The following is a 20,248-nucleotide window of genomic DNA, read 5'->3' on the forward strand; positions in this document are numbered from 1 at the left end:
CCTGAGCTAAGGAAAGCACAGTAAATGAATGACAGTGGTCACGTGCAGGGGGCAGGGAAAAAAGGATATTAATATTAAAATGAAAAAGTAGGGAACTTTCTGCCAGGAAAGAAAAGTGATCACAATCAGGTCATGCCCTGAAAAATGAGGAATTCTGTATCCTGGGGCTGGGGACAGTCAGCAAAGCAAAAAATGGCATTTCTTGTGTGTCAAGTGAGTGCAGGTGTGATTTCTTTATTTTTTATCTAAATAACCTGCTTTCAGGCAATCTTTCTTTCTGGAGTGTTGAGGTTTTGTTTCTGCTGAGCATAAATCTCAAAACTCAGCTCACTCAGAGACAAATGCAAAGAACAGGCTGGACTAAAATGAAAATAACCTTAAAATTCCTGTTTAAGAGCTGATTTTTCTGAGTTTGCCACAGTCATAAAGGATATTGTGTGGTTGTGTCCTTTGCTCTTCATTTTATCTACCAAATCTACCAAGCCCCAAATCCACCAGGACTTGCAGGCTCATCCCAAAATCCTCCCTCTAAAGTCAGGGCCTGCCAGAACTCAGCAGGAACATTCAATTTGCTGCCTATTTCCAATTTGCAAAGCTTCTGCTTTGGAAAAAAAATCAAATTTAAATTAAAAAATGGGGGAGAACTGTGCAAACAGAGCATCACCATCCTTTTAGTGCTTGGTGAAAACCTCACCCACAACCACAAGATCCCCTTGAGCAGTGGAGCAGCAAAATGGGACAATGTCCCCAAGGGCAGGAGGAGAACAGCAGAGGTGCTGGGCTGGTGAGCACAGCCTGGAGCTGCTCTGGCTGCTCAGCCACGTTCCTCCTTTAATTTTCCAACCCTGGAACCCTCCAAGGGGAGCTCACTCCAAGGCAATTTGCTCCAAGGTAAGCTGCTCCAGCTGTACCGAGTTCATTTCTGTCCATTTATGCCTTAGGATAGGAATTTCTCTTGAACTGGGTAATCCTGGTGTCTGTAAAAAGGAAACCCTGAAAACCCAACTTTAGCACAATTTTACCATGATATGTGTGATGTAGACATAATTTGTCCTACCATAATTTGTCATACCATAATGTGTATGAAATATGTAGACAAAAATGTTTATTTTATTTGCTAGCATGAAATTAGCAGCTTGGTTTAAGTAAGTAAATAAATAAATAAATAAAATTAAAAGCACAGTTCATTTTTATAGCCTGGAAATCAAGCTTGACCCTCAGTGAGAATTTCCCAGATAAATCAAATTTCTGTCATAAAGCATCAGAAATGGAGGGTGCAAGAGGATTTGGTAGTGTCAGGGACAGCCTTTTTTGCACCTCTCAGCTTTTGGAGAAGGATGGGGGATGCTGGATTCAGGGTTTATCATCCCCAGGTCCCTCCCTGATGATTTTATCAGCAGTGGCCGTGCCTCTCGCTGGCGTGTGGGGACATCTGCTGCCAGCACTGAAAGCTGGCTTGGAGCTGCTGCTGGGAAGCGCTGGGAAACACATTCTTGTGCAGAATGCTGCTGTGGGATTCATCTTTTTTGCCTACAGGTCAAACCCCTCACAGCCTTTTCCAGGGATTCTCCATTTTCATGCCTAGATCTGTATAAAGGGAAAAAAACTAAAGGTTTTTCTGGTGCCTTCCACTGTTTATTCCAACTTTATACCTGGAAAATTCTGTCTAGACTGAGTTATTGAGTGTTCAGATCCTGATTACATGTTCCAGGACTGGGTTTGGCTCAGTTTTTGTGGAAACTGGGATCTTCCTTCCTGCTCACAGCAGCGAGTCTGGACTGGGAAGAGCCTGGATGGAATTGCCGCCCTTGGACAAGCTGGAATAATGATCTTTTGGAATTACCTGTGCAAGGCTGATTTTTGTCCCTGGGAAGGGCCCTCTCTGCCCCCTCCTGACCTTCATCTTTGTGTTGTAGAAGGAGGAGGTGGACGAGAACGGCGAGGAGATCATGGAGGGGGCTCTGATAGCCCGGGACAAGGTCGGGGTGCAGGATTTTGTCCTTCTGGATTCCCACACCAGCGAGGCTGCTTTCCTCAACAACCTTCGCAAGCGCTACCAGGAGAACCTCATCTATGTAAGTGCCCCTGAGGTGGCCTTGTGGCTGCTGAGATGTCCCTTAGGTGGCCTTGTGGCTGCAGAAATGTCCCTGAGGTGGCCATGTGGCTGGTGAGATGTCCCTTAGGTGGCTTTGTTGGTCAGGTCCAGGAGGAAGAGCTGAGTATCCTCTGTGTATCTCACAAGGTGTTGGTAATGCCCAGCAGAGTGATCACCTAGGAGTAACTTATTTATTTTGACTCATGAAAATAAATCTCAGCTTGTTCTAAGTTACCTTGTAAAGCTTTAAAGCATGTGAAGTAAATAAGAAGGGAATGGAAAAGGGAACACTGTGATTGAAGGAAGGCAGGGTAAGGTTTGTCTGGGAAGGGCTGAGGGTTTTATTTTGTGTTAACTTTAGTAGGAAAAGGGTCCTGGAAGTACCAAGGGATCCCAAATCCTTGCATTTAAATTGTCAGGCTCTGACCTTGCTTTCATGGTTTGGCTTTACTCATAACCAAGGGGATTTTGGAAGAAGTTTGGGAAGAGTTCTGCTTGGTTGGTTTGGTTCTCTCACAACAAGCTCTGTACCAGTTTTGACATTTATTTGTGGATAATGTCCTCAGGTACTTGGCTCCTCCTCTGGGATTTTGGGGTGGAGCTGGTGTCCCTTGGCTCCTCCTCTGGGATTTTGGGGTGGAGCTGGTGTCCCTTGGCTCCTCCTCTGGGATTTTGGGGTGGAGCTGGTGTCCCTTGGCTCCTCCTTTGGGATTTTGGGGTGGAGCAGGTGTCCCACCAGGCTCTCTCTGCCTGCAGACCTACATTGGCTCTCTGCTCGTGTCTGTGAACCCCTACCAGGAGCTGGACCTTTACACAGTGTCTCAGATGCAGCTTTATCGGGGCGTGAACTTCTTTGAGCTGCCCCCACACCTGTGAGTGTTCCCCTGGCACCTCTGTGGGTGTTCCTAATTTGGGATTTCCCTGTAATGCTCTCCTGCCACCACGGGGGATGTCCACATCACTAGCCCTGGTTTTTGCTGTCAGGCCTTGAGTAAGGCTCAGGTTTTGAGCTCGGCTTTCACATTGGTATCCCTGCCCAGAGCGAGGTGATCCCTACCATCCCTTCCAACCCATTTTGGGATTCCATGACCCTGTCCAACACTAAACCAGGAGTAAAAACTCTTGGAAACTTTTGCTATTCCTCCTCCTGTGCCATTCCTAATGGATGTCTCCCCTCCTGTGCCTGTCCCAGCTATGCCATAGCTGACAACGCCTACAGGGTGATGTGCAATGAGTTCAACAACCACTTCATCCTCATCTCTGGGGAGAGTGGGGCTGGCAAGACAGAGGCATCCAAGAAGATCCTGCAGTACTATGCAGTCACCTGTCCCACCACGGAGCAGCTCCAGACTGTCCGGGACCGGCTCCTGCTCTCCAACCCCGTCCTCGAGGTGAGAAACCAAAGAAAAGCCCAAAAATGCAGAGGGGTTGGAGTTGGTGGCATCACTGCTCCAGGATTCCCTGCAAATCTTCAGCCCTGAGCAAGAATTGCCAATATTGGCACAGCCTCTGAAAGACTATTTGGGATTTAGTATCATTTAATGTTAGAAAATTTGAATTTGGAGGTTTGATTTGAGAATGGCTGGAAGAAATATAAGAAAATAGAACTGCACTGTGCAGCAGTTCCTTGGGGATAGATAAGAAAAATCAGTAATTGGTTTAGCTGAATTCCACTTTAAAGCTATGGAAATGCATTAGTTTGTGTTTTTTTAATCTCACTAAATTCAGTGGGACTTGGCTGAAGCAGCAAGTCTTGGTTACTCCCAGTGAGGTGAGGAGTGACTTTCCCTCTCTGCTTGCCCCCAGGCTTTTGGGAATGCAAAAACCCTGCGCAACGACAACTCCAGCAGGTTTGGGAAGTACATGGACATCCAGTTTGATTTTAAGGTGAGCACAAACTCAGTGGAGCATTGGGGAAAGGAGCTGTGTCTGAGAAACCTCCTGGATGCTGAGCAGGCAGCCCAGGATTTATTCATTCTTACCCTGCACATTTCTGACCCTGTTTTTGCAGGCCTTGCATTTTGCAGGTGAGGTCACTGCTTATCCATCCTGAAAACCTCCAGCCTTGCTGGCAATCCTGGCAGTGCTCCACAGAAAGCTGATAGAGAGTTTTAAAGCTCAGGTTACTTTTACAGGACAGCAAATCCTTGTCCAGTGTTGCTGGACACTCTTAAACAAAAGGTGGCAGATAAATGACAGAAGAATTTGGCTTTTCCTGAGCTTGTTCCTCATTCCTGGGAGTAAAGAAACAGCAATTATTGGTATTTTTGGTGTTGATCTGCCTGCTTTGCTCTGCCAGGGAGCTCCTGTGGGAGGCCACATCCTCAGCTACCTGATTGAGAAATCCCGAGTTGTCCACCAAAACCACGGAGAGAGGAATTTCCATATTTTCTACCAGCTGCTGGAAGGGGGAGACAAGGAACTGCTTGGCTGGCTGGGGCTGGAGCGTAACCCCCAGAAATACGCGTACCTCATCCAGGTCAGTGGGAGCTGCAGCTCATCAGGAGTTGTAAGGATGGAAAAAGCAGCTTGGGCAGAAGGTGTTCTTACCCTAAAAATAAAGGATGGCTGGAAGATCAAGCTCTGCACAGCCTCACCCAATTTATGGTGATGTTCTCTTTGATTTATTTGGGGTTTCCAGTATAAACTGAAAGATTTGATCAAAGGAGCCATGCTCAGGATTAATAACAGTGAAAAAACTCACTGAGGGAACTGGCAATGAAAGCGGTGTGCCCAAAAGTATCTGTGTTTGCTGATAATAGAAGTTCTTTACCAATTAATTGTATTAATTAATCTTTTGCTGCCCAGGGTCGATGTGCCAAAGTGTTTTCTATCAATGACAAGAATGACTGGAAAATAGTCCGGAAAGCTTTTTCCATCATTGACTTCAATGAAAAAGATATGGAGGTACTGGTGGTGAAAAGGGGCTGAGCAAAGGGATTTCAGAGAGGAGAGCTCTGCTCTTTTCCTGAAGTGATGGGAGCAGCCTTGGAGAGGGGTGAAGGGTGGAACAGGACAATTTTGGGTGCTCAGGAATGAAGGGGCTGACAAGAAGCATGGAGAGGGACTTTGGAAGAGGGCCTGCAGTGACAGGACAAAGGGGAATGGCTTCCCATTGGCACAGAGTAGGTTTGGATTGGATATTGGGAAGAAATTGGGTCCCTGGCACAGGTTGCCCAGAGAAGCTGTGGCTGCCCCATCTCTGGAAGTGTCCAAGGATGGATGGGGCTTGGAGAAACCTGGGATAGTGGAAGGTGTCCCTGCCCTGGCAGGGGTGGAACTAAATGGTCTCTAAGTACCTTTCCACCCCAAACCACTCTGGGATTCCATGATTGAGTGGGATTGAGGGAGTGGGTGGTGAAGTGCATGATGCCAGGGGTGGTACTGGATCCTCTGGTTCACCTCGTTCAGCCCGGCCAAAAATTCTGTTAATTAGTGACAGGAAATATCAGCAGCACCCCACAGGGCTGTGATGAGCCATGTTCTAATGGAATATCTCCCATTATCAGCATCTCTTTGGAATCGTTGCCAGTGTCCTGCACCTTGGGAACATCCAGTTTGAGGAGGACAGCAATGGCCACGCCATCATCCGCGACGGCTCCCAGATCAAGTGGATTTCCAAGGTGCCTCTGCCCAGACGGGCCCAGAACTCCCAGTGCTGGGAGGAAAACCTGAACCTTGCTGCGATTTTCTTATCTGATTGCTACAAAATATTTATTCCCAAAAGCATGAGGATAACTCTAAACACACCCAGCTTTTGTTGTAGAGCACCTCGAGTTTTTGCCCTGAAATTTCCTGATTTCCTGTGGCTCCAAGATGGGGTGGCTGGGGAGGGGGTGAGGGTTGTGCCTCACAGTGCTGCTTATTTAATCAGGGACCTGTGGCTGTGCTCTGAGTGCAGATATTTCTCTCCCTGCAGCTCCTGGGTGCTCACCTGTCCATCCTGCAGGAAGCTCTCACAAACAGGAAGATCGAAGCCAGATCCGAGGAGGTACCAGGCAGTTCTGTGTGGTCCCAGATTAATCTGGGAGACCCCCAGCTGGGGGGTGGGTGAGGAGCCATTTCTGAGTGTAAACCAGATCCCTCTGGCTGTCCCTCTTCTCCTCCACACCCCCTTCTTCCAGCCTGAGATGTTAAACTAAAATATATTGGAGTTTTACTGCTGAACAAGGCAGGAGCTGTTAAAAAGCTGGAACAGGGACTTGTATTTGAGCCAAACAATTTCCCCTTGCCTAGTCCACCGTGCTTCCTGAGAAACTGGGCTGCACAGAGAAAAATACTGGTAAAAACCACTCTTTTAACATTTTATATTTTTATTTAAATAGTATAGAAGTAAAATGAGGTCAGAATATTTCCCCACTTCATCTAAATTAATACTCACCAAAATGTAGTGCCCCCAACCTGCTGGGATACACCAGACTGAAGGAACAGTGGTGGAAAATAAAGCTTTAGGGAAAATCAGGGAATTCCAGAGTGGTTTGGGTTGGAAAGGACCTTAAATGGTTCCATTCTAACCCCCTGCAGGAATTGCTGCAGTCCAGGGTGGCTGTGCTGTGCTGTAGGACAATGTGGCTGCTTCTCCAAGCCACAGAGGTGACCTGGCTGTGCAGAGGTTTGCTCTGATCCCCCGTGATGCTCTTCCTCTCTGGGATATCTTTATTTCCAGGTGCTCAGCCCACTGAATGTCGACCTGGCATTCTATGCCCGGGACGCCGTAGCAAAAGCAATTTATGGAAGAACTTTCACATGGCTGGTCAACAAAATCAATGGCTCTCTTGCCAACAAGGTTGGTTTCTTGTCTGGGGTGCTGAATGCTCCTAAAATGCTGAGCAGTTTCTCCAGAGAGGCCCCACAACCTTCATCACCAAATATCTGTGATGTTGGATAATTGCTGCTGGGACATGCCCCAGCCCCGAGCTGGAAAACCCTTTATTACTCCCTGTTAAAGAGTTTTAGCTGTTCATTACCTGCCTTAAAGTGGCTTCTCTGCTGAGATTTCTCTGAAAGTTTGAAGTTCAGGTGAGAGCAGCCACCTGCAGGGAAGGAGCAATGGCAGAGCAGGGGTGTTTTTGACAGGACTCCACTCAGAAAACAGTTATTGGCCTGCTGGATATTTATGGCTTTGAAGTGCTGGACACAAACAGGTAAGAGCTGGGATTTGGAGTGACCTGGGGGTGCAGGACATTCCTGCATGAATTTTTGAGAGCGCCCTCGGCTGTGGTGCAACAGCGTGGGAGCAAGGGGTGGGTTTGTTTGTGTGGGAATGGGGGGTTTGGTCCATGGAAAAATGGGGAATTTGGTCCCTGTGGAAATGGGGGTTTGGTCTCTATATGGGAATGGGTGGAGGAAGAAGCAAAAGTGCCCCTGGATCACATCAAACCTGCTGCTCATTTAACCTCCCTGAAGTTTTGAGCAGTTCTGCATTAATTACTGCAATGAGAAGCTGCAGCAGCTGCTGATTGAGATGACCCTGAAGGCAGAGCAGGAGGAATATGAACTGGAGGGCATTGAGGTAAATTATATTTCCCCCTTCCTTTTCCCTTTGAACTGCCATTACACTGAATGCTTTTGATCACCAGTGTGAAAGTCATCCTGCTTTTTTAGATTGTTATTGTTCCCTTGGGAAGTGTAGGATTTGCAGGGGTCTCTTTCTGCAGCCCTTTTGAAGTGCAATTTAGCCCAGATTTAATTGACATCATTTAAGGGAGAAGTAGGGCCTTCCCTAAAACTCAGATGCTCAGCAGTGACAATGTCCCAGGAGAAGAAGGGATTCCAGCAGTGTAAAACATGGGAGGATGGAGAGGATTTATGTAGAGAACAAGAGGATGGTGTGGGCTGCTGGGAGCAGGAGAACTCTGGAGTAGGATCGTGGATCACTGTGCTGTCACCTTTTCCCTCAGTGGATCCTAATTCTCACCACTCATTTCAGTGGGATCTGAGGCTGTATCTTATTTAAGTACCAAAGAACTTTAAAAATTGCAAAGAAAAGGTCTTCATCTAAAACTGCTCTTCCTTTTTCCCTTTTCCAGTGGGAACCAATCCCATATTTTAACAACAAAATCATCTGCGACTTGGTTGAGCAGAAGCACAAAGGAATAATCTCCATCCTGGTAAGAACAGAGGCCTGTGCCTTGCTCTAATGGTTCTTAATCACATTTCCCCCTCTAATTATGGGATGGGTCTGTGTTATCCAGAACACAAACACAGATTCCTGTAACAAACACCCAGAGGATGAGGGAGAGGATCCAATTTTGGGGGGAGTTAAAGGTGGGGGATGTTCTGCTTCCCCTGCAATGGAGCTTTGGGTTTGTGGGGCAAAGCTGTCCTAAATTTTGTTGAGGAGGGAATGTGAGCTCAGAGCAGCTCTGATCCAGTGCCTGCTGTTGCAGGATGAGGAGTGCTTACGGCCTGGGGAAGCGACTGATTTGAGCTTCTTGGAAAAGCTGGAAGAGAAAGTAGGAGACCATGCCCACTTCGTGACGTATGCATTTACCCTCTGTATCCTACCCCAGACCCTTCCCATCCCAAACCCATGCCAGGGCTGGGGAGGGAACAATCTCTGCCTTGTCCCAGAGGGAATCAAAGAGCCCATCCAGTGCCTGATGTTGGGAATCTCCGCTGGTGGATCCGGGGTGCTGGGAGGTGTGAGCAGGGCTCTGTCTCTTCACTGCTCTGATGCTGAGCTTTGAGTCTGTCGTTCCACACCAAAATTAGGGGATTTTAACCCAGGATTTTAGCCCAGGAAGGTTCAATGGCTTTGGCCATAGAAGGCTTTGGTCCCCAGGCACTCCAGGAAAAGCTGAAGATGTTGTGACAAGGAGCCAAATGCCTGAGGCTGAGGGGGGATATGTAAATATTTACACCCATCTTGTTCTGTGTGAGCTTGGAGCATGAAGAGGAGAGAAAATTCTCGTGCTCCTCTCCCCCAGATGAGTGACATTTTGGTTCATACTCCATTTGGAGGGGGTTTGGAACCCGTTTTGGTGGCAGCTGAGCGCGTTGGCGCCGGGCTGTGCTGGCACTTCCCTGCAGGAGCTGCTGAAGGGCTGTGACAAGTCATCAATTGAGAGTGACAGTGCTGAGCTGTCACTGTTCCTGCAGCTCTGAACTCCGCCACAGCCAAGTGGAAAATTTGTAGCCAACTTCCCTGTCACCACAATGTGCCTTAATGCTGTTCTGCCTGATTAAAAGCTTTAAATAGAAGTGCTGGAGCTGCTTCCACGGGATCTGCTCTTGGAAGGAGCTTTGATACACGAACGTGCTGTTGTGACACTCAGCTCTGCTGTTTGTGACTGCTTACAAAGCTGAAAATTCAGCTGTGAAGTTGCTCTTTTTTTTTTTTCTTGTTTGTTTTTTTTTTTTTTCCCCTCAGGAATCCTTGCTTTCTGAAATATTCCTGCTATTCTCGAACATTTGGATTTTTCCTTTGTATTTGGGTTCTTGCTCTAGGGCAAAAATATCTGAAATCCTTTCCCCCCTGAGTTTGCTTTGGGGTTGAGGAAGCTGGTGTTTTTTTCCCCCCACATAAGCAGTAAAAATGTATTTAAATGGATGTTATGGGAAGAAATAGAAATACTTCTGGAATGGGTGATCACTGCCAAATGGCCATGAGTAGATCCCAGGTATCCTGGGGAGTTTGTGGGAGCTGCCAGCAGGGAGAGATGATGGTTTGCTCGAGGGCCATAACTCGATTGATGAGTCACAACCCCATCAATAGGACCAAACACCACCTTTCCAGCTGTCCCCAAGCTGAGGGAATCTCTCTGCTGCTCTTTCTCCTGGTGTTCTGTTGGCTTTTCCCCTCGGCAGGCGCAAGCTGGCGGATCAGAAGACGCGGAAATCGATCGACTGGGTGGATTTCCGCCTCCTCCACTACGCTGGAGAGGTCACTTACTGTGCTGTGGGTGAGTGAGAGTGGCCAGGCTGGAGCTCCTGAACTCCTGAACTGCTGTGGGTGATGGTGACTTGATGGGAAGAGGAATTACAAAATCCCTGCCCTCTGCAGGCACTGACCTGCAAGTCTTAAATGTGGCTGCAGTGAGAATTTTGAGGATGTGAATGTTCCTGTTTTCTTTTAATTCAAATTTTTTTTTCAGGATTTCTGGAGAAGAATAATGATCTGCTGTACAGAAACCTAAAGGAGGTAAGCACAAAAAAAAGAGATGCTGCTCTTTTACATCACCTGCTTTGTGCAGAAGATTTATTTACTCTCTGTAGCAAACAAAAACATCCTTTTCTCTTTAGCACTGATCTTTAGGTAACTGTGCAGGTTCTCAGGGCTGTGCTGCTCCCAGGAGGAGTAGAAGGGCTGCTTAATAGGACAACTTTTATCTCCTCCTGTTTTAGGTGCTGTGCAACTCCAAGAACAGCATCATCAGGGAGTGTTTCCTCCTGTCAGAGCTGGACAACAGGAGGAGGCCAGAGACTGTGAGTTCTGTCTTCAGTCTTAATTCTGAATATCAACCCAGCTCCCCAGGCCTTGGTTTAATCCCTGATCCCAAAAACTCCAGGCTGCCATCAGCTTTTGCTTCCAGGTTTAAGCTGGATGCAGGGAGTCCATTTCCCTTCCTGCAGGGAGGAGTTCAGAGCTCAGTAAGTCCTTTTGATGCTGTCCTAGGTTGCAACCCAGTTCAAGAACAGCCTGACGAGTCTGATTGAGATCCTGATGTCCAAGGAGCCCTCGTACATCCGCTGCATCAAACCCAATGAGAACAAGGAGCCTGGTGAGGCTGGGCCTGGAGGCTCTGCTGAGTCCAAGGAATGGGCACAGGGATTTCTTTGGAGGAGAGTTCAGTGTGTGTATGTTGTGGAGATGTGTGGGAACCCAGGAAATTCCTCTGGCTTCCCTGGAGGGCTCCAGCCCCTGTCAGGGGGCTCAGAGACCTTGGCACAGAGCCCAAGACCCCTGTACCTTTGATTTAGCCCTTGGAAAAAACAATTACCAACCTTTACATGGAGGATTTCAAGCCACAACAGTTTAAGTAGAATGATAGTGAATTTATCATGGGGTCAAAAAGTAGATTTTCAGGTTTTTAGAATGGGGGTTCAGGAGGCAAGATGGAGGGATCTGGGCGTGTCCAGCCTTTCTCATTCTTCTTGGCCTCCATCTTCTGCTGTGATGGTGGTATTTTCGGATTGGTTAAGAGTAGAAGCTCAAACACTGTTTAAGCAGGCGGTGAATTTGTCCCCGTGGGTGATTGGGGATTTGGTTCCTTCCTGATTTCCCCCAACTCATGGGGACGTGGGTGAGCTTCCCCAGGCAGAACTGACCAGTGGAGGTGTGCTTTTGCTGCAGGGAAGTTTGATGATTTCCTGATCCGACACCAGGTGAAGTACCTGGGGCTGATGGAGCACCTGCGGGTGAGGCGCGCCGGCTTCGCCTACCGCCGCAAGTACGAGCTCTTCCTGCAAAGGTGAGGGGGCTGCCTCCCCTCTGGCCCGCTAATCCTGCCCTCCTGAGGGCTGCAGAACAAGCAAAGCTCCCATCCCAGCAGTGAGAGTTGTCAGCAGAACCCCTTCTGCTTCAAAAATAGCCTTTGCCTGTTGTTATCTGCACTGGCTTTATCTGCGTTGGCATCTCCTGCCTTGAGTGAAGCAGAGAGAATTTCAGGGGTGGTTTCAGGAAGGATTTCTTCAAACTTCAGGTTGTTTGCATTGATGTCCTGCTGATGTTTCAGGTACAAAAGTCTCTGCCCAGCTACCTGGCCACACTGGCATGGGCCAGCAGCAGAGGGTGTGGAGAGACTCATCAAGCACATTGGTTACAAGCCTGAGGAGTACAAATTAGGAAGGTAAGTTCCTTGTTCTGGCTGCTCAGTGTTTGCTGTCCTGGATCCTCTGTCCTGTCTGTGACAGGAGCAAGGAGAGAGATAAAACCCTCAGATGCACAAATTTCCTCATTATTTTTACCTGTTTCCATGGTAAAAATATTTTTTTTTAAATAAACCTGTTTCCATGGTTTACCTGTTTCCAACCTCATTTCTTCCATTCCTGTGTTAGGGCTCCAGCTTCTCCTGCTTCCCTGGGCAGCCCAAGGCAGCTCAGGCTTGGGTGGCATTGCAGCTGTTTGGGGGTCTCTGAGCCTGCTCAGGAAGGAAGGTTCACCATGGATAACCTGCTCCTGGTCTCTTTTTCAGAACCAAAATATTCATCCGTTTCCCAAAGACCCTGTTTGCCACAGAAGATGCCTTTGAGTACAGAAAGCACCTGCTGAGTAAGGTTCCAGTTCCCTTGGTCTGGGACCTTCTTGCCTCTGTCTTGGGTGGGACCTGGGATGGTGGAAGGTGTCCCAGCCCATGGCAGGGATGGAATGGGATGGGCTTTAAGGGCTCTCCCAACCCTGATCTGCACAGCTCTTAGAATCCATAGAAAACTCGATAAAGTTGCTCCAGGCTGGGGGGAAATCCCTTGAATTGTGGATTTGTGGCTCCTTTGGAGCTCCTCAGTCCTATAAGTACCCCCCTGTCCATGCCCAAATGCACCAAGAGCCTTTCCCTTTGGGTTGGGGTCTCTTCTGTCTCATCCTGGGGGTCCCTTGAGAAGCAGAACTGAAGGGCATGGTGCCTACAGGGCATGGTGCCCACAGGAGCAGCTTCTGATGCCCTCTGTCCCCTGTGCCATGGAGGGCAGGAGCTCAGCTCCTCACCCCCCTGGCCCTGCAGGTGCCACTGATGTCTCTGCCTTCTTTCCAGTTTCAAGGCTCCAGGCCAAATACAAAGGATTCCTTGGGAAAAGAGCCTACCAGAAGAAGAGGAAAGCAGGTACAGGCTCTGCAGTGGGGGATTCTCTTAGGGCTGGGGGCTTTCCTCAGGGCCTGGAGCCCTGTGAGGTCCCAAATCCTTGGGGCTGTGGGCAGCACTTGGGGCTATTGGGGTCACAGGAGGTGGCAGCTGCACTCAGTGCATTCCCAGAGCTTTTCCAGAGGTTTCTTTGGTTCTGTTTGGACCCTCACACCACGAGCTGCTCTTGGCTCAGCTGTGGGAGCAGCTCTGAGCAGCCTCTGTCACACACTGGGGACATTCTGGGGTACCTGAGGGTTGATCCTCAGCTGCTGGGGGGAAAAACCCCTCTTATCACATCAGGCTGATGTAAAGTGCAGGCTCAAAGCAGCTTTCTGGGCTGTGGGCAGGGACAGCGGGAGGCAGAGCGGGGACAAGGCCTGCCCTTGATGTTGAGCCCCACAGCACAGGTGGAACTTGATCCACCGCGGAGAACAAACCTTCCAAACTTGCTGCTCCCACCAGCTGCTTTTTAGAGCAGCAGAATAACCAGTTTTAGCTCCTGCTGGGTGAATGTGAAGGCCAAAGCCCAGGAATGATTCCCTCTTGCAGCAATCAAGCTGGAGGCCTGCTGGAGAGGAGCCCTGGCACGGAGGGCAGCCAAGAAGAGGACGTGGGCAGTGCAGACCATCAGGAAGTAACTGTCCCAAGCATATTGCCCAGCCACAGAACCCCACGATGGTTTGGGTTGGAAGGGACCTCAAAGCCCATCCAGTTCCCCCTCCTGCCAAGGGGACACCTCCCACTGTCCCAGATTGCTCCAAGGCCTGTCCAACCTGGCCTTGGGCACTTCCAGGGATCCAGGGGCAGCCACAGCTTCTCTGGGCACCCTGTGCCAGGCCTCACCACCCTCACAGGGAAGGAATTTCCTCATAATTTTTCTCATACCCCTCCATTCTCTTCATTCCCCCTCTCCACTCCCCTAAACCCTGAAGCAGAGCTGATTCCTTCAGAACTCCAAAGAGCTGTGGTTTGGCCAACAGAACTAAATATTGTTAATATTTAGAATATTCTAAAGCTTGAGATTTCCATGGCTGACCCTCAGTGTTAACACCAGTGATCCTTAGCCTGTCCCTCCCCTCATTTCCATGGATTTCTGGGCTATTTTCTGTAGGTTCATAAACGGCTTCATCAATCGGAAGAAGCCCCTCTGTGAAGAGAACAGGGACTTTGTGAGGCTTTCACAGTACTACTACCTGATGAAGCTCCGAGACCACCTCCCAAAAAATGTCTTGGACAAGAGCTGGCTCCGGCCTCCCTCCATCCTGGAAGAGGTGAGGGGTTCTGGAGGCTTTGGGAGAGGTGGAGATGCCCCCTGTTTGGTGGCCATGGGTGTGCACATTCCAGGTGGGAGAAAATGATCTGCTGCTGGCTCATCCTCTGTCCAGAGCCTTTGGAAAACCCCAAGATCTGCTGTGTTTGGGTGGGAATGGGTGGAATAGCACTGTGGTTGGTCTTTGCAAGAGAAATGAGGAAGTTTCCTGTTGGTTTAAGCAATAAAAAGGGAAAATGCACTGACAGAAGAGTGAACTCACGAGCCCTAATAAAGACAAAATTAATCCCATGGACTAGGGGTTCTAGGCTCGTGGCACAGACAGAGCTGTTTGTACAACTTCCCTACTTTATTTTTTCCTGATTTTTTTTTTAATGCAGACATCTGAGATGCTCCAGAAACTCTGCGTGAGGAACCTGGTGAGGAAATACTGCCGAGGGCTCACTGCTGAGAGGAAAGTGCAGGTAACAACCCCTGGAATGCAAATGTGGCAGTTCAGAGAGCTGTGATCCCTGAGGATCCCCCTGGCACACAGGCAGCACCTTCTGATCCTGCTGCCCCAATCAGTCCCTCAGGGATAAGAGCAAACTTCTCATCACAGGACAGCAAACTCCTGGAGCCAGGTGTTCCTCATGATGGAGAGAGCAGAGAGGTGGAGATTAATTTTTTGGCATGAACTCTGCTCTCCATATAACTGGAAAAAATCCATAAATACCAAAAATATGTGGGATTTTTCCAGAATAACCCAAAGCTCTCAGAAGAAATGCAGCACAATTCCAAGATTCCATGGTTCAGGGGGGCAGTGTGTGAGCAGGAGGATGCTGTGGAGTGGCAGCGTTTGCATTGTCCCTGCTGGTGTTCCCATTGATGAAATTCTGAGGCTCAAGGCTGTTCCTTCTCCCACCAGCTGCAGCAGAAGGTGGTGACCAGCGCTGTTTTCAGTGGGAAGAAGGAGGGGTACCTGGAGAGCCTCAGCCAGCCCTTCCTGGAGACCCGCCTGAGTGAGTGCAGAAAACCCCTGCAGGCCTCAGCCACGTCCTCCTGGCTCTGTGAATTCCTGCCTGACCAAACAGACTCATTTTCCAAGAGAAATTCCCTCCTGGCAGAGGCAGCATCACCTGCCAGTGGAGTTCCTCCCTGTCACATCCAGTGACATGACACCACTGCTGGGTTGTTCTCAAACTGGGATCCATAAACCTGAGCAGAATTCCCTGGGGGCTGGGATGGATGGACCAGGGTCTGAACCAACAGCAGGCCCAAAACCAGGCAGAAACTCCTGGTGTGAATTTACTTGTCAGGCAGGAAAAGTCATCAAAATGGGTTTAGGAGCAGCTGGAGGTGACCACCCTGGGTTTGGAAGGGAATATTCCAAGAGTAAAAAGTTGGGATGAGGACAGCTAAACCAGCTCTCTGGAGTTTGCTGAGGGATGGAGAGTGTCTGTCTGGGGCTGTGGGTCTGGCACCCACACCCAGTTTGTTTTTATGTTTTGCTCCTCAGGAGAGAATGACCTAAACCCCAAAGTGCTGCAGCTCATCCGTGGGGAGAACATCAAGGTAAGGGAAGGACAGAACTCTTGGAATTACATTCACTGGAGCCCTGGAGCTGGTTGCTCACACGGGCGCTGATGAAGAGCAGCATTTCCTTGAAGAAATGCTCCATGAAGAGCTACCATTTCCTTGCTTTTAAATTAGAGACGGGTCTCAAAATAATTGAGATAAATGATTGAAATAATTGAAAACCTAATTAAGAGTTATTTAAGATTCGTTTTAATGAAAGCTTAAAGAACATTCCTAGCCCTGTCCAGGGGAGGGGCAGAGCTGGAGTGTCCCATGGTTATGGCATAGAGGGCACAGGGACCCCATCATTCCCAGGATTTTGCCTCCTGGATTTCCCAGTGTAGGGAATCCAGATCCCTGTGAGCTGAGACCTGCAGCTGCTCCTCTCTGAGCTGCTTCCAGCCAGGAGAATCCAACCCCCTGGATCAGGAGCTTGCAGGGGTGGAGATGCTGATTCCAGCCCGTTGTTCTCAGTACGTGACGCCCGTGGTGAAATACGACAGGAACGGGTTCAAGGCGCGCGAGCGGCTCCTGGTGCTCACCCAGAGCTCGGCCTACGTGGTGGAGATGGCCAAGATCAAACAGAAAATCGAGTATTCCACCCTGAAAGGTACCTCTGGGAGTCATTGTCCAAGGCTGGGTGGAATTAGGAGCAATCTGGAATAATAGGACAGGTGGAATGGGATGATCCTAAATGTTCTTCCAACCCAAACCACTCCACGATGATTTTCAGTTGTTGTGGGGATTGCTGTCCTGCCAGGCATCCTTTAGGAAGGATGGCATTCTGAAACTTTGTCTTGCAAGGATATTGGAATGATCTGTCCCTCTTTTCCTGGGGGCTGGACAAAGTCTTGAAGGAAAATTTTATGAGTAAGAGTTCCTTGAAATGTTTAAATGCAGGAGGACATCACTTTCTGCTGACAGGGAGAAAAAACAACACAAACATTTCCTACTCTGTTTGTGGGTATTTTTTAATCCTGGCACTGTTGGAACTACAGTTCAGGGGTAGAATGGATCCTTCTCCCTCTTCTGTTACCAAAATCAGTTGGGGCAAACAGCTCATGCAGGGGTTTAAATCACCACTGTAGGAATTGTGCTATGGACGGTGGGTGACATAAAGGGACCTGCAGAAGATATTTTGAAAATTCAGATTAATTAGTCAATCAAAGTAGGAGCTTTTTGTGTTTTGCTTTAAGAATAGGAATATTCACTCTTAAGGAAGGACAGAACCCTCCTTCAGGAATGTGATTTCCCCTTTAACCACATGGGGCTGGAGTTGTTTCTCCTGGGGGAAGGAGATGAGGGTGGTGTGGAGCTGGGTTTGGTGTTTCCCTCTAATTTTGGGCTTCTTTTGAAGGGATCTCCACCAGTAACCTGAGTGATGGGATCGTGGTCATTCACGTTCCTGAGGACAAGAAGGTAGGGAATGGGGATGGTGGTTCAAGTGAGGGGCTGATGCCTCCAATACCATCCTATAAACTCCTGGAATGACACAATTCCTGGTGTTTATTCAGTGTGTAATCAGCCAGGCCTTTACATCCTTGCTGTCTCAACATGAAAACTTTCACTTGGAATCCCAACCTGCCAGGGAGTGGTGGAGAATGAGAAGATCCCCCCTGAGCCTCCTTTTCTCCAGGCTGAGCCCCCCCAGTTCCCTCAGCCCTTCCTGGTGTGGCTGATTCTCCATCCTCTTCTCTGGACACATTTCTGCCTTTTTTTTAGACAAAAAAATCCTAAATAATCCCTGGAGTGGGTGTTTGAATTGGTCACTTCTGCCTGGTAGTCATTCCAAAGGAGTTTCTCTGCACCATCAGGTGATGCCAGGTGACTTTATCCCTCTTTTTTTGTGTTTCCAGGGAGATGTGATCCTGCAGTGTGAGCACGTCTTTGAGACAGTGACCAAGCTCTGCATATTGGCCAACAAGCAAAGCGTGGTTAAAGTGGTGAAGGGGAGGTAAGGAAGGTTCAATTTTATGGGAATAAAATTTTTTAATTCAATTTTTAGGCCTGGATTAGGTCAAGACTGTTGAATCACCCCAGCAGACAGTGCCCAAAACTGGACAGGTCTGGGGCAGCAGCTCCTCTGTTTTTGTGACTTCCAGAGGCACAGGGAGATGAAATGGGATGCACTGAGAGAAAATGTATTAAAAATCATTCCAATGAGTCCTTGTACCTTGCTAGGGATGCTGCTCTGCTCTGACAGCTGCCCATGCCCCACCTGCCTAAACCCAACTTATTTCTAGGTGATTTTATTTTAAACTCACTTTTTTTTTTTCAGTTTTCTGATGTGACCTGGGTGTGAGGTCGTGGCTTTAGTGGTCCCACAGGGGATCCCATTAGCCTCAGGAAAGCCAGCTGGGAAGCTGTGGGTCACATCAGGACAAATCCTTCCTCTCCCAGAAGGATTGAGGAGGCCCAAAATGTGATTCCTCCCAGTGCCAGCCCCGAGCTCCTGGCAGGTGGATGCAGCCCATGTCTCCAACCTCTCTGGGAATTGGAGCTGGCAGGTGAAACCTGCACTTCTGCTCCAGCTCTTCAGCCTGGCCTTTGCATTTCAGCTCTAATTAGATTTGGTGTGCTCAGTGCTTTCCTCCAGGTCAGATCTGCTTAGCTTCCAGTGCTTAATTGCACCAAGAACACTCAAAAGCCCGAGCTGGGCAGCCTTGTTCCATTCATCAACCCCTTGGGCTCGCTGGGATAATGCAATTGTTTAGGAAATTCACCTAAGCTGGAGGCTCTGATCTGCTCCTCTAACGAGATTTGCCCAGGGAACAGAAATAAAGGGGGTTTGGAGTAAAGCCTCTTGTGGGGAGAGCTCTCCAGGGGCTGTGGTGGTGTTCACAGGGGTCCCAGGATGAGGGAAGAGATGAGAATCTTGACTCCACGTTTCAGAAGGCTGATTTATTACTTTATGATATATATGATATTAAAATGATATATTAAAACTAAACTAAAAGAATAAAAGAAAGGATTTCATCAGAAGGCTTGAAAGGAATAGAAAAGAAATTATAATAGAATCTTGTGACTGACCAGAGAGTCAGCTGGGCTGTGATTGGCCATTAATTAAAAACAACCACATGAGACCAATCACAGATTCACCTGTTGCATTCCAAAGCAGCAGATAATTATTATTTACATCTCGTTTCTGAGGCCTCTCAGGAGAAAAAAAATCCTAAGGAAATGATTTCTCATTAAATATGTTTGTGACAAGGGCCCTCCTGTGCTTCCAGCCTCCGGTTCCGCGTGGGCTCCGGCAAGGAGGGGACCATGGTGTTCACCGTGGGGCCAGAGCCTCAGGTCTTCAAGGACAAAACTGGACAGCTGACAGTGGTAAGGCCTCAGCTGGGCCCACGGAGGCACCTGGTGCTTCCTCCTTTGGATCTGCACCTGCAGAGAGCACAGCCCCTCCTTCCTACCAGGCAGGAGGTGACCACCCCATCAGTGTCACCTGCATGAGTGATCCATGACAGGGCTGGGAGCTGCAGCTCCAGGATTGTGCAGGATTTGGCCCTGGGGAGGTGACCACCCCATCAGTGTCACCTGCATGAGGTGATCCATGACACTGCTGGGAGCTGCAGCTCCAGGGATTGTGCAGGAATTGGCCCAAGGATGGGAGAACAAAGCTGGTTCCTGGTGTGGGCACTCAGAGAATTTAGTCTGACCCAAACTCAATGTGCACCAGCAAAATGAGGCCTCAGGGGATGTTTTTCACCTCCCTCAACCAATTTATTCCTGAAAGGGGTTGTGGGATGGAGGGAAGGCACTTCTTGTCAGCCAAGCAGGTCCTCTGAGGAGCTGCCAGCTCCAAGGAGGAATTCCAAGTGGAATTCTCCATCCTGCAGACAGAGGGAATTGCCTTTATGTACCAATGGGCAAATAGGAACTCCACCACCACCTCTCTTCCCAGGCACCTTGAGAATTCCTGATTTAATGGTTCCTTCCTCTTCTCCTCCCAGGTGTCAACCCCAAAAAGGTCTTGATGAGAACCAGTTCCTGTTCCCTTGGCTGGGGACAGAAAGGAGCCTGCAGGATGAGACCAGCCCTCACATCTCCCCTGGAATCTCTGATGCCACAGGGCTGCTGTGATTTGAGAGTTTGTTTGCATCTTTTAGGCTCTTTTTTTTATAGCTTAAAACTATTCAAGTATAGATAAATAAAATCCCTGACGTTGCTGTAACGTTCCCAGCAGGAGACGCTCGTTACATGGTCACAGGGACATTCATCCCCAAAGTTCCAAGGCAAAATCTCCATCTCTGAGAGGTCAGGAAGGATTAGGACAGAAGCCAAAAGGCTTTTCTAGCTGTGCTTTGACTCACTACTCAGGAGCACTGCAGGAAATGCAGAGCAGTATTAACCCAGGTCTAAAACCAACTTTTCTCAAGGCAGAGAGAATCCCAACAGCTGGGCCTCTCCCACAAGGAGGGCTGGGAGGTCAAACTGACATTAATTAGGATGGAGATCTGGTATTTCATCCCAAAAATTCCTCTAGCCACACAGCCCATGAGGATACTGAGCTCCAAGCAAGTAATAAAGTGACACACATGT

At 48.7% G+C, this 20,248-nt stretch overlaps 1 protein-coding gene across 1 annotated transcript; it reads left to right on the plus strand.

Moving 5' to 3' along the window:
- Positions 1-1,920: 1,920 nt before the first annotated feature.
- MYO1H (myosin IH) lies at positions 1,921-20,235 on the plus strand. The gene is made up of 31 exons (XM_005495064.4): positions 1,921-2,075; positions 2,852-2,967; positions 3,288-3,486; positions 3,902-3,982; positions 4,395-4,574; positions 4,904-5,002; positions 5,605-5,718; positions 6,015-6,086; positions 6,762-6,881; positions 7,172-7,239; positions 7,502-7,607; positions 8,125-8,205; positions 8,485-8,576; positions 9,905-9,999; positions 10,192-10,238; positions 10,442-10,522; positions 10,713-10,818; positions 11,391-11,508; positions 11,773-11,886; positions 12,232-12,308; positions 12,787-12,855; positions 13,426-13,510; positions 13,988-14,147; positions 14,527-14,610; positions 15,054-15,147; positions 15,645-15,700; positions 16,178-16,313; positions 17,061-17,122; positions 17,560-17,657; positions 18,934-19,033; positions 19,660-20,235. The coding sequence occupies exons 1-31, from the start codon at positions 1,950-1,952 to the stop codon at positions 19,681-19,683; spliced, it is 3,060 nt and encodes a 1,019-aa protein (XP_005495121.2). The 5' UTR covers positions 1,921-1,949; the 3' UTR covers positions 19,684-20,235.
- Positions 20,236-20,248: the final 13 nt, after the last annotated feature.

The sequence above is a fragment of the Zonotrichia albicollis genome, chromosome 18 (genome assembly GCF_047830755.1).
Source record: "Zonotrichia albicollis isolate bZonAlb1 chromosome 18, bZonAlb1.hap1, whole genome shotgun sequence".
NCBI lineage: Eukaryota > Metazoa > Chordata > Aves > Passeriformes > Passerellidae > Zonotrichia > Zonotrichia albicollis.

Bases quoted from the DNA above. Each gene is read 5' to 3' on its own strand.
- MYO1H (XM_005495064.4), top strand. From the start codon at position 1,950: ATGGAGGGGGCTCTGATAGCCCGGGACAAGGTCGGGGTGCAGGATTTT. The intron at 2,076-2,851 runs GTAAGTGCCCCT...CTCTGCCTGCAG, and splicing joins ACCAGGAGAACCTCATCTAT to ACCTACATTGGCTCTCTGCT. The intron at 14,611-15,053 runs GTAACAACCCCT...TTCTCCCACCAG, and splicing joins CTGCTGAGAGGAAAGTGCAG to CTGCAGCAGAAGGTGGTGAC.